Source organism: Electrophorus electricus, chromosome 7, assembly GCF_041902795.1.
Source record: "Electrophorus electricus isolate QZ-2024a chromosome 7, ASM4190279v1, whole genome shotgun sequence".
In the NCBI taxonomy this organism is placed as follows: Eukaryota; Metazoa; Chordata; class Actinopteri; order Gymnotiformes; family Gymnotidae; genus Electrophorus; species Electrophorus electricus.
In genome coordinates this window covers 15,834,699-15,850,946 of record NC_137503.1, presented here as the reverse complement: position 1 = coordinate 15,850,946, position 16,248 = coordinate 15,834,699, and the positions used below count along the sequence as shown (strand labels likewise).

At 36.4% G+C, this 16,248-nt stretch overlaps 1 protein-coding gene across 4 annotated transcripts in view; it reads left to right on the top strand.

Annotated features, from left to right (window-relative positions):
- Positions 1-16,248, top strand: part of matn4 (matrilin 4) — a 24,817-nt gene extending 8,569 nt beyond the window's left edge. The window contains exons 7-21 of one of the 4 annotated variants that reach the window (XM_081718123.1): positions 3,822-3,944; positions 4,609-4,731; positions 4,846-4,968; positions 5,082-5,204; positions 5,315-5,437; positions 5,585-5,707; positions 6,096-6,218; positions 8,017-8,139; positions 9,022-9,144; positions 9,750-9,872; positions 12,234-12,356; positions 12,655-13,068; positions 13,351-13,503; positions 13,884-13,988; positions 14,881-16,248. In XM_081718123.1, coding sequence (XP_081574249.1) covers positions 3,822-3,944; positions 4,609-4,731; positions 4,846-4,968; positions 5,082-5,204; positions 5,315-5,437; positions 5,585-5,707; positions 6,096-6,218; positions 8,017-8,139; positions 9,022-9,144; positions 9,750-9,872; positions 12,234-12,356; positions 12,655-13,068; positions 13,351-13,503; positions 13,884-13,988; positions 14,881-14,939 — 2,084 coding nt within the window. In that variant the 3' untranslated portion in view covers positions 14,940-16,248. The remainder of the gene's footprint in view (positions 1-3,821; positions 3,945-4,608; positions 4,732-4,845; positions 4,969-5,081; positions 5,205-5,314; positions 5,438-5,584; positions 5,708-6,095; positions 6,219-8,016; positions 8,140-9,021; positions 9,145-9,749; positions 9,873-12,233; positions 12,357-12,654; positions 13,069-13,350; positions 13,504-13,883; positions 13,989-14,880) is intronic. The other 3 variants (XM_027004974.3, XM_027004978.3, XM_027004980.3) reach the window with 3 other exon arrangements.

Genomic DNA, 16,248 nt, shown 5'->3' with positions numbered 1-16,248 from the left:
TGGGTTCATACTTCCTCTGTGCTAGGTTTGGTTTCCTGACCAAAATCACTTCCCTATGTGACCTTCATGGAGTTGTAATATTCAGCACTTTTTTTTTTGCAACAACACACAACTTATAGAATGTTGAACAACTACATTCACCATTCTTGAACATCCTATGCAGAGTTATGATGTCTGTTCCTTCCCTCCCTATCATCATCGGTATACTTTATATGTATATATTAAAACCTATACACCTGCTCATTTGTAATAATAATAATAATAATTTTAATAACGATAGGTTAGATTTATATAGCGCCTTTCACAAAAACACAATGTTTACTAAAATGGTGAATGAAAATACTGAGAAAAAAGATTTTAAGATGAGTTTTAAAGGTAGAAAGAGAGGAACAGGAGTGAATAGGTGTAGGAAGGGAGTTCCAGAGAGAAGGTGCTGCAACACCAAATGACCAGCCACCCATGGTGGCCAGACTAACCCTGGGGACAGTAAGGAGACCTGAGTCAGAGGACCTTAATGAGCAAGATGGAATGTATGGATGGAGTTATTTTGCATTACATGATGTTGGCCAGGAAGTGCTGTAAAGTGCTGTAAAGTTTAGTAACAAAATTTTGTATTGAATGTGTTTAATTATGGGTAAATAATGTAACTGTTTAAAGATGCAGGTGATATGCACATATTTCTTAGTGGGGACAAAGACTCCATCTGCAGAATTTTGTACATGCTAACCTAGACGTAATTTAACCTACACAGATGTCTTTAAGAGTCATCATCGAGTGTGAGCGGGCAATATTGTGGGAATATTAGTATGCAGACTTAGTCAGCAATTTTATTTGCAGTTCAAATGACATACATTGGTCAAAAAGAGCACCAAGGTTTCATGCAGTGGTGGAGGGGCTAACAGGAATATTGCCAACAACCAGTACAGAGTTGGAAAATGAAGAGATAAAAGATTTAGTGGCAATAACAAGAAATTCTGTTTTATGGGCATTAAGCTGCAAGAAATTCACACATAGCCAGGAATTTACTTCTTGAATACAAAAGATCAAGGCATGAGCTGGGAATAGGTTTGAAGGATTTATATTCACAGGAAGTGAGTGTTGTCAGAATTTAAGATAGTGACAGTGAATATCATTGAGGGGCGAGATGTAAATGATAAAAATCATGGCGCCAAGAATAGATCCTTGGGGAACACCCTGACTAACAAAGGTAGTGTCAGATTTATATTTGCCTATGCAAACAAATTGGTTCCCATTAGTTAGATATCAATTCAAACTATATGATTCAAACCAGAACAGAACAGTATCAGATTTTTAAAAGTCATGTAATTAAAATATGGTTAACTGTGTTGAAGGCTGCAGTGGGGTCAAGTAACAGCAGAATGCCAATAGAACAAGAGTTAGAGTACATAAAGAGATCATTAAGGATATAAATAAGAACTCTTTTGGTGCTATGATGCGGGCAGAAGCCTGACTGAAAAGTCTCAAAGAGATTATTGGAGTCAAGCAGCTGGGAGGCCACGACTCTCTCTAGGACTTTGGAGATGAACGGCAAATTGGATATGAGTCTGAAATTCTCAATGGCTTTCTTAATAATGAGGGTGGCACCTGCTAGTTTTAGAACATGGGGAACATAACCAGTTGTAAGTGACAGATTGATGATATCACTTACAACAGAAATGTCAGGGAGACAGCACTTTAAAAGAGAGGTGAGAAAGTTGTGATTATATCTTTTTGGAATTTGATATTATCTCAGTGATAAAGGTTGTATTGACAGAAGAAATATCAGAAAGGATATAAACAGGGAGGGTGACAAAAGAAGGAGTGCAATCAGAAAGATCAATCTAAGGGAGATCATGATAGATGGCACTTAGCTTGAAATAATTTGAGAAATTCATTGAATTTTTCCAGGCAACCAGCTACATCCTCAGATGGAGGTTGAAGAAGTTTATTAATAGTAGAAAAGGCTGCTTAGATTTATGGCCTGCACTATTTGGAATTTTAGAAAAGTATGATGAATGGGCTACATTTAAAGCAGCCTTGTATTTAACTAAGGAAATCCACAAGCAATCCACTTTTCTTAACTAAACCACAAGGTGTCTGCCATTATGTAATGATTCAATCACCCAATCCTGTGGCAGCTGCACAATGCAAAAAAATCACAGACACAAATCAAGAGGCTGAACTAAGTTATAATACAAAATATGTTAGAAGTGATTTTGACTGGTTTGTTTTAGAAACTACTGATCTCAGAGTATCAGGGTTTGGTGTCATAAGAGTTTACAGGGAATGGTGTCAAAAGCAAACAAAAAAACTATCCAAGGAGCAGTAGGAAACAGCTTGCGACAGGTCATAGGAGTTTTTTTTTTTCTTGTTCAAACTGAAAGGAAGGCTATGGTAACCACCCTGTTCAGGTGAACAGAAAAGCATCTCAGAATTTACAATGCATCATGCCCTGAGGATAGTGAATCATTTTACAATGCATCATGCCCTGAGGACAGTGAAGCTTTTTTCTACTGAGACAGATACAGCAGTAGAAGATCACACCAAGTTCCATTCTCATCAGCCAAAAATAGAAAACTGAGGATACAGTGGGCACCAACTCAGTTAAAGATTAGAGAACTCACAGAACTGTACAGTTAAAGATTAGAGAACATTAGGGAATGCACAGAACTGTACAGTTAAAGATTAGGGAACATTAGGGAACTCACAGAACTGTACAGTTATAGATTACGGAACATTAGGGAACTCACAGAATTGGACAGTTAAAGATTAGGAACAATTCACAGAAACTATATAGTTAAAGATTAAGGATCATTAGGGAACTCACAGAAGTGGACAGTTAAAGATTAGGGAACATTGCCTGATTAAATGAATCTTGACAACTCACAGAACTGGACAGTTAAAGATTAGGTAACATTGCCTGGTTAAATGAATCTTGATTTTTGCTGCAATATGTAGATTCAATAGTTCAGGCTGCTGGTGGTATAATGGTGTGGGGAATGTTTTCTTGGCTACAGTTTAGCCATATGTATATTCCCAATGTTACTTCCAATGTTATAATGAATCATCTCATAAATCATCAATCATCTCAAGTCAGTTTCATGGGTTCAGTGCACTTCAGCAGCCTCCTCAGCATCCGTAGGCTGTGGATAAATTCGTAGCAATTATGTGGTGTATTCATATCAACATGAACCAAAGTAATGTTTACAACTCCTTGTTGATGCTATACCATAAAGAATTCTAGCTGAGGTTCTAGTCTTGAACTGGTCTTTAACTGGAAGCTACCAACAAATAATTTACTATCCATGCAACACTCCAAAATCTAACATTTAAAGACTGTGTATTAGTGGCCAGGAGGTGGGAAGGGTCCTACAAATGGTAAAATTCACTGTCCAGGATGAGACACAAAACATCCAAATGAACATTCAAGCAACATGCCCCAAACATTAACTAATTAAGAGTGAGTCAAACTGATAGGAGTCTTAGATACCATAGAAACAGAGGAGATGCCATCGCAAGATAAAACCATCCTGTTGCAATTATATACCTGATATTCTGAAAGAGTATATGGGAAATTTCAATCTGCATCTGGAACTACAGATTTTTTATATCAAGGCAAATCAAAACAGTTTTGAAAATTCATGTAGTTCAACATACACAATAGCTGTATGCTTCTATTTATTTTTCTACCCTCTTACTTAGTCTGAATTACATGTTGTTCATATTAATATAGTTAAAAGTTATACTGTAATTGATTTGATGCTGTTTTGCTGCCAGTGAAAATCCATGCATAATCTCTTCACATTCTCTACCTGTTTCAGTGATCGACTACTGTTCATTTGGAAATGATAGCTGTGAGCACGAATGTGTGAGTGTGCTTCAAAGCTTTTATTGCCTCTGCAATGAAGGATACGCACTCAACGAAGATGAAACAACTTGTACAAGTCAGTGACGGCAACCAAGACACACACACGTACATGCATACACATACACATGCATCAGAAGTTTTACTTGGGGGAAGTTCTAGCTATAGTATTTCCCTAAATGAACTATGACATTTTGAAACTTACAGTAATTGAGTGTCTTTATCATCAATTACCCTAATCTTCCCAGTTTAAGTAACCTAGGTTTATGTGAAGCCATAAATAAATTGCACATTAAACAATGTTGCAGATTAATAATGCAAAGAAGTTCATATCATTACAATGAACATTTCTGATCCTAAAATCATCAAATTTAGTTCACAAAAGGTGCAAACCTCTCATAATATAATAAGACAACAGTAGTAACCCAGAAGGGTAAAGGCTGCTTGCAGCTTAAAGTTTTTGTTGTCTGGACATCTACCCTTTCAAGCACATAAAGATACTTGTGTTTGACAGTGGCAAAAAAAAAAAAAAGAAATTTCTGTCTGCTTATTGTCTTCCTACACCATATGCATTCAAACTTCAATGCGCTCTGGGACACCCATAGATTTAAAAGATTCTCTGCACCCTTGAGTTTTATAGAGCGATGCATTAGCATTATTCTAAAATATAAGTGATACTTCATATCAATTTTAAATGCTTCCTAATTTGCCAATTATATCTTGGTGCTCTCTGACTGTTTCAGTGATTGACTACTGTTCATTTGGGAATGATAGCTGTGAACATGAGTGTGTGAGTGTCCTCAATGGCTTTTACTGCCGTTGTAATGAAGGATATATACTCAATGAAGATGAGAAGACCTGCTCAAGTTAGTGAGGGCAACCATGCCGGATTTTGTTTCCGCCTGTCACACAATTAGTTCTCTTACTCTTCTTCCTCTTGCTAAAGCATATAATTTCTTATTGTTCTCTACCTGTTTCAGTGATTGACTACTGCTCATTTGGGAATGATAGCTGTGAGCACGAGTGTGTGAGTGTCCTCAATGGCTTTTATTGCCACTGTAATGAGGGATACTCTCTCAATGAAGATAAGAGGACCTGCACAAGTTAGTATGAGCAACCAAGCCAACAAAGCCTTTTCTTCCTTTCACATTAGTGCTTTGCTTGTTTTTTGTGCTTACAAATGACACAAATATTCACTGTTCTCTACCTGTTTCAGTTATTGACTACTGTTCATTTGGAAATGATAGCTGTGAGCACGAGTGTGTGAGTGTCCTCAATGGCTTTTATTGCCACTGTAATGACGGATACTCTCTCAATGAAAATGGCAGGACCTGCTCAAGTTAGTGAGGGCAACCACGCCATATTTTGTTTCTGCCTGTCACACAATTGGTTCCCTTACTCTTCTTCTTTCTAAAGTATAGAATTTCTTATTTTTTCTACCCATTTCAGTGATTGACTACTGCTCATTTGGGAATGATAGTTGTGAGCACGAATGTGTGAGTGTCCTCAATGGCTTTTACTGCAGCTGTAATGAGGGATATGCTCTCAATGAAGATGAGAGGACCTGCACAAGTTAGTGAGGGCAAGCAAGCCACTGATTTTCTTTGTTCCTGTCACACATTTTCTTTCTTCCTTTCACATTAATTATCTGCTTTGCTTTGCTTGCTCTTTTTGCACTTACAAATGACACAAATTCTCACTTTTCTCTACCTGTTTTAGTGATTGACTACTGCTTATTTGGGAATGATAGCTGTGAGCAGGAGTGTGTGAGTGTCCTCAATGGCTTTTACTGTCGCTGTAATGAAGGATACTCTCTCAATGAAGATGAACGGACCTGCACAAGTTAGTGAGGGACAAAGAACATGCCACATATCATCAATAATTAAATTATTAATTAAAAGGAACATGCACTTAAATATACATTTTTTATAGTTTTTCTATATCATCTAACAGCAACCAGTGTCAACAGATTGCTTGTTGGTCTCCAAGCATAAGTAGTATATATATTAACTATAGTAATAGATAAATAAATGACTAAATGTAAGATAATAACAAAGAATTACTCTTCAAAATCATTCTTTTATACCTCTGTTTGATGATAAAGCAAAACTGGAATAATGGGTTTAAACATAGATATCTGCATGAACATTAAATTATGAATGAATGAATGAATTAATTCCGTCATTCTTATTTTCTTTCTTTTTATCTATCCCTTGTAATCTGTCTACAGTGATTGACTACTGCACATTTGGGAATGATAGCTGTGAGCACGAGTGTGTGAGTGTCCTCAATGGCTTTTATTGCCGCTGTTATGAAGGATACTCTGTCAATGAGGATGAACGGACCTGCACAAGTTAGTGAGGGCTACACATGCTACACATGCTAATCTCATCCAAATCCCCAAATGTAAAAGCTGTACAGTAGTTTGAGAAAGCAAAAAACGTTGACCTTGCAGATACTTGGAGATACAGATATTACATTCTAATTTTAGTGTTATCAGTGGTTTAAGGTGACCTATTTAAATATAAACACCAAAATTATTTTTTGCATACAGATTCCCTTACAAAGTATGGAAGTAAGTCACTGTCCCATTAATTAGTCTTTATTTCCCTTTATTCTTCTTTCTTTTATGTCTACCTTGCAGTTTTATAATATATAATATTTAAGATTCACTCTGTTTATTCACATTCAATTTTAAAGTGAACTAATGAGTTACTAGTAGGCTAGCTATCTTAGCTAAAAAAAAACTTAATTGGTCCAAAGTTTTAATTATGTTGTTTTACCAATGAAGCCATGGACCAGCACACTCCTATTATGGAAGCCAGTTTTTTGGCATTTGACTGACATCAAGAACATTACTGATCTTGCAATAAGACAAAACCAAAATGTAAGAACAAATCTTCAACAGGACAACTGGACACACCAAAGTGAAAAAAAAAAAAAATGCAGTGGAGTAGTTTAAGCCCAGATGTCAGTTAAGATGACCTTACATGTGGCATGTACACATGAGAAAGCACTCACATATGGCCAAGTTCTGTGTAGAGAGAATGGCTTAAATTCTGCTCACAGTCAGAGATTCAGAGACAAGAAATACAAAATGACAGTTACGATTTATCAGTCTTCTGAAACATATTTTGTCCCATCCAAGGAAATTGCAGTTCATTTCTGATAGTAATAATTGCAAAATAGGGCCAGTTTATGACCTGCTTTTAATGCTTTTAATTCTCAGTTCTTACTTGCCACTGCCTGCCTTCTACCTATTTACAGTTTTCTCTTAGATGCACAGCTCTTAAAGGATATTCCAGAACTGTCATCAGACACTTGTGGAAATGGAGGGTTACAGTAGAACACATGTTTATCCATTAATAATTTGTAATAAATGAACTGAACACCATTTCCTAAATATATTACACATAATGCACAGATTATAAGTTCTTCAAGAAAATGTAGTTAGCCACTACAAATGTGAAAAAGTATTCTAAATCCATAAAGGTACATTACAAATAATCAAAAGAAGTTATCTGTTATAGAGTTGCTACCTGGGTTGCCAAATTCCACTATTGTCCATAAAAACAATATGTCAGGATTCAGACTATTCTCAGACTTCTTACTTATTGACAATTGTAAGTTTGATAGGACGTTGAATTCACAGTAACAAAAGATCTTACCTCTGACATTTTAGCAACTACTGTAGAAATAGGTATAGACTCAAACATTTAATTAAATCACTGATACAGTAAGACAATTTGTGTGAATACAATTATTATACCAATATTTACTGTATCAGTATTAGACATTCTTTCTCTAGTACTGTTGCATAAATATTTATATATAGAGAAAGACTTGACCCACACCTCTTAAGAGAATGGCTCTCCTGGTATTCCTGTATTATTTAAATGACTGTTCAAGCATACATGACTGAGGAGGGAAATTTACCTTAAGCACCAGGGCTTCATTTCTCTCCCATCAAAATCAATAACTTTCTGTCAAATTCTGCTAGCAGTCCAAGTTATTTGGTTTTAGTTGTGCATCCTATTTGTTCTTTACCAAAAATACCAAAAGATGCTGGCATCTTAATACCTGCTTTGCTTGCTTATCTGGTTCTTACAAAAGTTCTTCCAGAATTTCTCACTGTTCTCCACCAATTCCAGTGATTGACTACTGTTCATTTGGGAATGATAGCTGTGAGCACAAATGTGTGAGTGTCCTCAATGGCTTTTACTGTCGCTGTAAAGAGGGATACTCTCTCAATGAAGATGAACAGACCTGCACAAGTTAGTGCAGGCCCAAGATCAGTCCAAACACACCCACAAAAATATACACACAGGCACACACTTTGTACATACTCCAAACACACTATATTCCAAAATACAGATCTTCAGACCTTGCTTAATCTATTTGAATTGTTTAACGCAGCTTTTACTTGATTCAAAAGTAATCATACCCACATTTTTTCACAAACCCTACCTCTAGTCACTCTAGTCTAGAACAGTATTTCTCCAGAACAGTGAATCTTTGAAGAAGCAAAACAACCCCATCTCTTTCTATTACATCCTGCCAAAGAATTACACAAAATGAAACTATCAAAACTCATTTGCTGAATCATCTCTTAAGACGTCTGCTGAGATTAAAAAATGTGTAAATTGAAAAGAAACTTCTAAAAGTGTAACACTGTGACAGTAGTTGCATTAGCAAGTGTTTAGAGGCAATTCATAGTACTCCACTTAGTTTCATTTTTTATTTAGTTTCATAGTTTTATTTTTAGTTTCATAGTTTTATTTTTTATTAACATTCACTCTGTAAACATGGTCAGGCTGCGACCCTATGTATGAGAACCACAGGTCTAGGATGATCTGTATATAAATATACACTCAGCAGCCAAATCATTAATCAGCAGTCTGTGGTCAGAAGATTACCACAAATTGTACAAGACCAAACATCTACAAACCTGTAAGAGGTTTTAAATAAAGTGGCTGGTGAGTGTATATGCAAAAGTCATAATTCCATCTGAAAGACTATACTGGGCATTGTGTTTGTAATTGTTTGCACATTTTGTTATCTTTTTAATTATACAATATGAATGTTCTATATATGAATGTTCTATATTGTTTTACTATATTAAAAGTAAATACATTTCTCATCTAAAACTTTTCCAGTGATTGACTTCTGTTCATTTGGGAATGACAGCTGTGAGCACAAGTGTGTGAGTGTCCTCAATGGCATTTACTGCAGCTGTAATGGTGGATACACACTCAATGATGATAAGAAGACCTGCACAAGTTAGTGTTATCTACTGCTCAAACTACAAACTGTTCCATGTCATTGGATGCTTCTGGTACATTGCACTATTGCAGTGTTTTACTGCAGGTCATGCACACATACGTTGCATGAAACTTGTATGTGAACATACATGTGTTAACATGCAACATAAAAGTCATCCTGTGATGTGATGCTTCTGTACATGAGCCATGCAGTTCAGATTAGGCTTTTTTGTGGGATTCTTGTGACTGGGTATTTCAAGACTTTCACACCATTTTTTCTTCTGCGAGTTTATGTACTCTTAGCACTGGAGGTGACACTTGTATGCAGAATCATTAGTCTGTATTGTTTCACTTAATGAACGTGCATGGCAACACCAAAGGTGCAATTTTGGTTTATTACCCTAATAAAGTCCGTTACTGTGTATCTCAAGAACTAACAAAAGTTGACTTAAACAAACAAACAAACAAATAAATAAGTTGACCATAAAAGTGCAAATTGTGCAATAACAAATGTATTATCAGTGAACCAGTGGACCATATGTACTTCACTGAAATTTTGTGTTTGTAGAAGCATTGATCATTGATGTTAATTCGTAAAATCTTCTCTTTCTTTATCCTTCCAGTGATTGACTATTGTTCATTTGGGAATCACAGTTGTGATCATGAATGTGTCAGTGTACTCAATGGATTTTACTGCCATTGCAATGAAGGATACACACTCCAGGAAGACGGAAAGACCTGCCAAGGTATGTGTGAGATTAAAGAACAATGATTCATGACCATCTAATGATGTCTATTTTAATTGTTTGCCTTCTTGGATATTAATATTAAAATTATTCTACCTGTAGTTATTCTAATTAATGATGAGTATAGCAAATGATTCATATTAAGAATGTTTGCAAAAACACTTTATAGATTTATTTATGTGGATTAAAGTTTTATTTTATTTTTTTCCCCCATCATGCAGAGCTAAAACAAATTGATATAACATATTCTTGCTCTGACCACATCACAACATGATTCCCACATTGTCTAACCCATTTAAAACAACCCAAGTGGCTCTATTTGCTCTGAAAACTTACTGCACCTTTTCCAGGAACAATAAGTTCATGTTCAAAATCAACACAGACAAAAAAGAGAAAACGTCCTGCTCCAATGTTTAATGGTCTTCCCAGTTCTCCCAGATAGTGGAGGAGCTCCAAAATAAATATTTAGCATTAGTCTCTAAGACAGTGATATGCCTCTTCTGAGTTGCTCTTTTTCTTTTTTCTTGCAGATAATAAACAGTGACAATAATTTATTTAGTCAGCTGTTCACAGGTAGTGAAAATGACATAAGTTAATGTACTTAATTTGCAGCTTCAGTAGTGTCTGTTTTGATTCAGTAGTTCAGAACAAAGTGCTATTATTATGTTATCTCAGTGATACTATTACACTGATTTCTGAGATACTTTATGTTTAAACATTCTTTAGATATGACACCATGAATGCACACCCTGAAATAATTATATGACCTAGTATTATTTTGGAAAGTATCATTTCAAAATTTGGCAGTGTTTTCAGCAGCTTTCTAGTAGGCAGATTACTGGCTCTTTGTGCAATTGTTGGACAGAATCATATTACAGATGATTCTCATTGATCTCTAAGTTAAGCAGTAATCCAAAACAGAATGTGCATAATGTTTGAAGTATGTAAAGAGGAACGGAGATATGGTAAGTGAAAATAATGAAAACTTTAAAATATGTCAGGTTAAATACCTTTAAAGGTATTTTAAAGGTTAAAATACCTTTTCAGACTGCCAAGGGAATTTTTTTTCAAGTATAGAAAAAATATGTTCTCTATATTTTTAAAAATGAATTTATGAAATGTAAAGCATTCAGATGGAAGAGGATGCTCATATATAAAAAGAATAATACAACCTTGTAAAAATTCCAAACAGAATGCTAGAAGATGCATTTTGTCACAGTCTTCTTGGGAAAGGTATTTGCATCTCAAGTTAGAGGCTGGGCGTTGAGCAGGACACACAGACTCCCTTGACTATGTGAAACATTTAATGACATAAAACATAAAGGACACTCATGGCACTCACACATAATAACACTAATGAACAGGAATTCACAAGCAATATAAACAGTAACAACAGCAACATAAAATGATACAAATGCTGGGTTACACTAACAGTGGCTACACACTCATTGACACTAACATTCTACACCGACACTAACAATGACCAACCATGAGGCCCACACTGACAGGAGTTTAAGTAAACAGACATACCCTCAACGTCAACCCTGTGCAGGTGTGTGCCATCATCAAGGCCATGGCAACAAATGGAAATTCCCCTGCACGCGGCGGGCCATACCATGTGTCTCATGGGGGGGGCATTCTGTGACACTGGTTTCCTAAGAGAAGTAGATCCACTACTCTTTGGCCAGAAGAAAGGTTCTTTAATGTACAATTGATATTATAGTTACATTCACAATATAGCTCATATCTTTAGAATAAATCCTACGTATGCACATTCATCAAGGTTCACCCTGTAGAAAAATATTTCTGGTAAGGTGTCAATGAACTGGGATGGGTTTCTCAAAAGAATCTTTTCTCAAAAGAATACAAAGATCATTGTTAAATGGTAGAGCAAGTATGACCCTGAATGCTAATTCTTTCATTTAAGATTATCTTAATACTATGAAGTGTTTGGGGAAAAAAGGCCCAGGTCATTCCTATATAGGGTAGATGGTGGTTGATGAATCACAAATGCCAACAGATGGGCTATGGTCTGTCACTAAAACACAAGTAGAAGATACATGTCCCTTTCAAATGGCTACTGAGTGTAGATGCAAGGTAGGTGCTTCTGTTAAAGCAGCATGCTAGTATAGATGCCCCATTTTCTGAAGTCGATCAATTAATAGGAACCACATAGAATTAACAGAAATGTAAGATCAGTTAGGTCCAATGACTTTTGCCTAAATAGAACCCCTAAAATGTTAACTTATACCAGTACTGTTCATAGAAAAAATACTTATGGTACAGTGTATCACAGTTATTTTTCTTGATTTGAAATGAGGTGTTTTTCTTCAAACCAATATCTTTTTGTGTCCTATGTAGCCGACAACTTGTGCAATGTAATAGAACATGGTTGTGAGTACCAGTGTGTGAGTACTCCAGGGTCGTATCACTGTATCTGCCCGGATGGTCATCTTCTACAGGAGGATGGAAGTAGCTGTGGAAGTATGTACTACACAGTGTTCATTGAATTACCATTCATTCCTGCTAAAAATTCCCTAGTTAGGTTTGGGTTAGGTTTGGGAAACTTTAAATAACATTGTATTCATGAGGTACTTAAGAGTTTCTTCTAAGTTTTATTCTTATCCCTAGAATAATGTTAGAAAATAGGTAAGTTCTAGGTGATTGCATTTTGTATCTCACTGCATGTAACCTGCTGTTTGTTTGCATCAGATTTAAGCATCTGATAAACAAATACATGTAAACCCAAATGTAAATGTAACCAACTTTGCATTGCTTTGAGGCTGCAGATCATCCAATATTGACCTTGTCCTCGTGATTGATGGTTCGAAAAGCGTACGGCCCCAGAACTTTGAGCTCGTCAAGCAGTTTGTCAACCAGGTCGTGGAACGACTCGATGTCTCTGCTCGTGGGACACGCGTGGGTCTCATTCAGTACTCCAGCCGGGTGAGGACTGAGTTCCCGCTCAGCATGTACCAGACCAAGGATGAGATCAAGGCAGCTGTGATGAAGGTGGAGTACATGGAGAAGGGGACCATGACGGGGCTGGCCCTCAAGCACATGGTGGAAAACAGCTTCTCTGAGGCCGAGGGTGCCCGTGCTGCCTCAAAGAACATCCCCCGGGTTGGGTTGGTGTTTACCGATGGACGTTCTCAGGATGACATTACAGAGTGGGCCAAAAAGGCAAAGGATGCAGGTCAGAGTTGAAAGGTGTAGAATTAACAATAATTGTGGGTTGGTTATTTTCATAAAACAGGGCAAAGAATGTAAAATCATCTCATAAGCAATATAAGCATGCTGACTGGTAGTGTGTTAGAGTAAGGATAATTGAACCTGTTCAGTGCACAGGCTTGTCACTGAAATTGTTGATTTAAAAGCGTTTTTCTAAATAATGGTATAATGCACATCAATTTCCTTTTATTTAAGCTGTAGCAGGCTGTAGGTCAGCATGTAGAGATTCACAGTTGCTCTTTTAAAGGCATCACCATGTATGCTGTTGGCGTGGGCAAAGCGGTAGAGGATGAGCTGAGGGAGATTGCCTCTGAACCTGTGGAGAAGCATTTCTTTTACACTGCCGATTTCACTGCCATCAGCCAGATCGCAGAGAACCTGAAACTCAATGTCTGCCCAGGTATGTCCAGGTTTAGTCAATACTGTTTTATATTTATAAAGCTAGGGTGCGTACAATGCAGAGCACTTCTATTTAGACTTTGCTGCACAGTTGATATAAAGGAGCCGGGTCAACACAGAAGCATTGAGGTTTGTATGTAGATGAGTTCGTGCAGTCACACCTGAGAAATTGTCCTCTGGCGCCATCTTGAGCAGACTGTCAACGTGGGCCAAAAAGGCAAAGGATGCAGTTCATAAATTTTATGTATGGCAAAAGGTTTGCATTTTTTCTTGAATATTTTATGTGGGTCTTTCTGCAAAAATGAAATCTTTCCAGACATCACAATATAAGTATTTTTATTCTTTCATTCTCTCCTTCTTGCTCTGTTTTTCTGTTCTCAGAGGAGAGTCAGGGTGAAATCGAGGTGAAGGACCCCTGTGCATGTGAAACCCTGGTAGAGTTCCAGCAAGCTACTATGACCACTCTGATCCAACTCAACCAGAAATATATCCTTTACAGTTCTGTATCTTACCACTCTAAATATTCTTCAGCAACAGATTTCTTCAAACTGGGGTAAAAATATATACACATAGTGCCAATACAATCAAATAAAAGTGCCATATACATTTATTGAAAATGCTATATATCTTTTGTTTTATAAAACATGCATTTTATTGTCAGGCAGGGTACATGGCACTGCTGCTGTTTGCAGAGCCTTTCACATCATCTTGACTCATTTTGACCAAAGGGCCTTGAACAGAGACTCCTCTGTATGGAGCAAGTATAGCACACTGTGTCTGTTCGTCTGATCTCTTACAGACTGGCCTCTCTGGTCTAGCTCCTCACAGGAACTGCTGAGGCCAAGTAGACTTCAGCTTCAATGACTCTTTGTTATCTAATCTGTCATTCTGCACTTCAAAAGAGCCCTTGTCCAGACTCTGAGTCCACAAACATGTCTGTCTCAATAACAGTGGATAGGTTTAACCACTGACTCTTCTATTTTTGTTTATTTTCTGAATTTAAAAAAAAACAGCACAAAAGAAAATGTTATCCTCTATTCATCATGTTTGTGACACCTTGTATTTAAACAGAATATGCAAATGTTTTAAAAACACTTTATTTGTTTACTTAATTTCATAGGATATCAAGGGTGTGACAGTATATTAAACAATAGAAACTTATAAACTGCATTAAAACACCATTTCATGGAGCAAAGCCCCTGGTGGGGGTTTGACAGGAGCACTAAATAAATCACTGCTGTGATGGTGTGTCAGCAAGCACTGTTATATTTCAGTATGTCTTGCAGCAAGTATTTCATAACCCTTATGATACCCTACAAAAAAGCTGTTTTGAAATCTTTTCAAAGAACACTGTGCTGGTTCCTTAACTGTCTATCACTGTTAGCAATGACGACCCGTTTGGAGAATCTGGAGAAAAACTTTCTCACAAGGAATTGAAACCTTTTCATCATCTGCAATGATCCTGGGTTTTAGGGACTGATCTCTCTTTGGGAAATATACAAGTGATGGCCCTGACTCACCCCGAGAAGAGTTCTACCAAAACCAATTTTCTGGGTGCTGAACATGCAAATGAACTATACGTAAATTCAGAGTCACTGTGCATATGTGCACTGGCGTTCAGATATGCGAAATCCCAAGGTTGAATACAGTTGTCATTGTAACCTATTTATAATTGATTTGTTTATTTTTTTAAGAGGGGTATATGGCAGATATTGTGTCAACATTTGATACTGTAGTTATTGTATTGGTACCACTCCAATACCACGCCAGTTATTGTATTGGTACCACTCCAGTGTGCTTTCAGTAACTGAACTGAATGGGCATATGCATGGTGTGGGATTTTAAACAGATTTCCAAACATAAAATTTTTTGAGAGATTAGAAACCACAATATTGTAGTCATCAGATTTAAAATGAGCTATAAATTATATACGTCTACTTTTATTTTTGCATGGATATTGAAGTCAATGCAAATTTAACAACAGTTTACAAAACATGCAGTTATCACATGCATCAAAAGATATTTAATAAGCAATATCACTGAGAGGCTCAGTCATCTACATTTTGATAAACTATGAGTTTTTGCGATCACTTGAGTGCCCTGAAAGCATTACCATGGCTTATAGTGGACTGCATACTGATTGTAGATTGGAGTTAAAGAAAGAGCAATCATGACCAACTACTGGTTTTACAGCCAGTTCTAGGCTAAATGGGATTTCCATTGGAAAATCCCCATGAAGCATTTCCTGGTTGAAAGTGCCTACCTAGAGTAACCTTGACTTATGTTGTTTTCAGTCAGGTACAAGAATGCCATGTTATGTTTTTTGTAACCTCTGTATTTGATACTTGTGCTTTTATATATATTTTTTCTAATAATCATTTTGTAATGTTTGAGGACTCTTTATATTCTTTCACCAGAAGAAATTTAAAAATAATTTTCAGAGTGACTTTTTTTATTGTTTTTTAAATTTTTATTTTTATTTTATTTTAATTTTTTTTTACCTTAAGCTCTTCTCAAAATATGGGTGATAATTAATGCAGAGATTTAAAATGGTGCGCTGTCTTTGTCATTGTGGCCTATTGTGAGTCAATCATAATTTTGTTTATGTGACCTTTGGGTGTGGCATTATTTGAACTTGAAGTTATTTTGAACTTATAGTGGCAAAGTTAAAAGTTATGATGCTTATTGTAAACACACACCACCCTGATTACTAATTATTAACCTTAATAAACTTTGATCAACATCA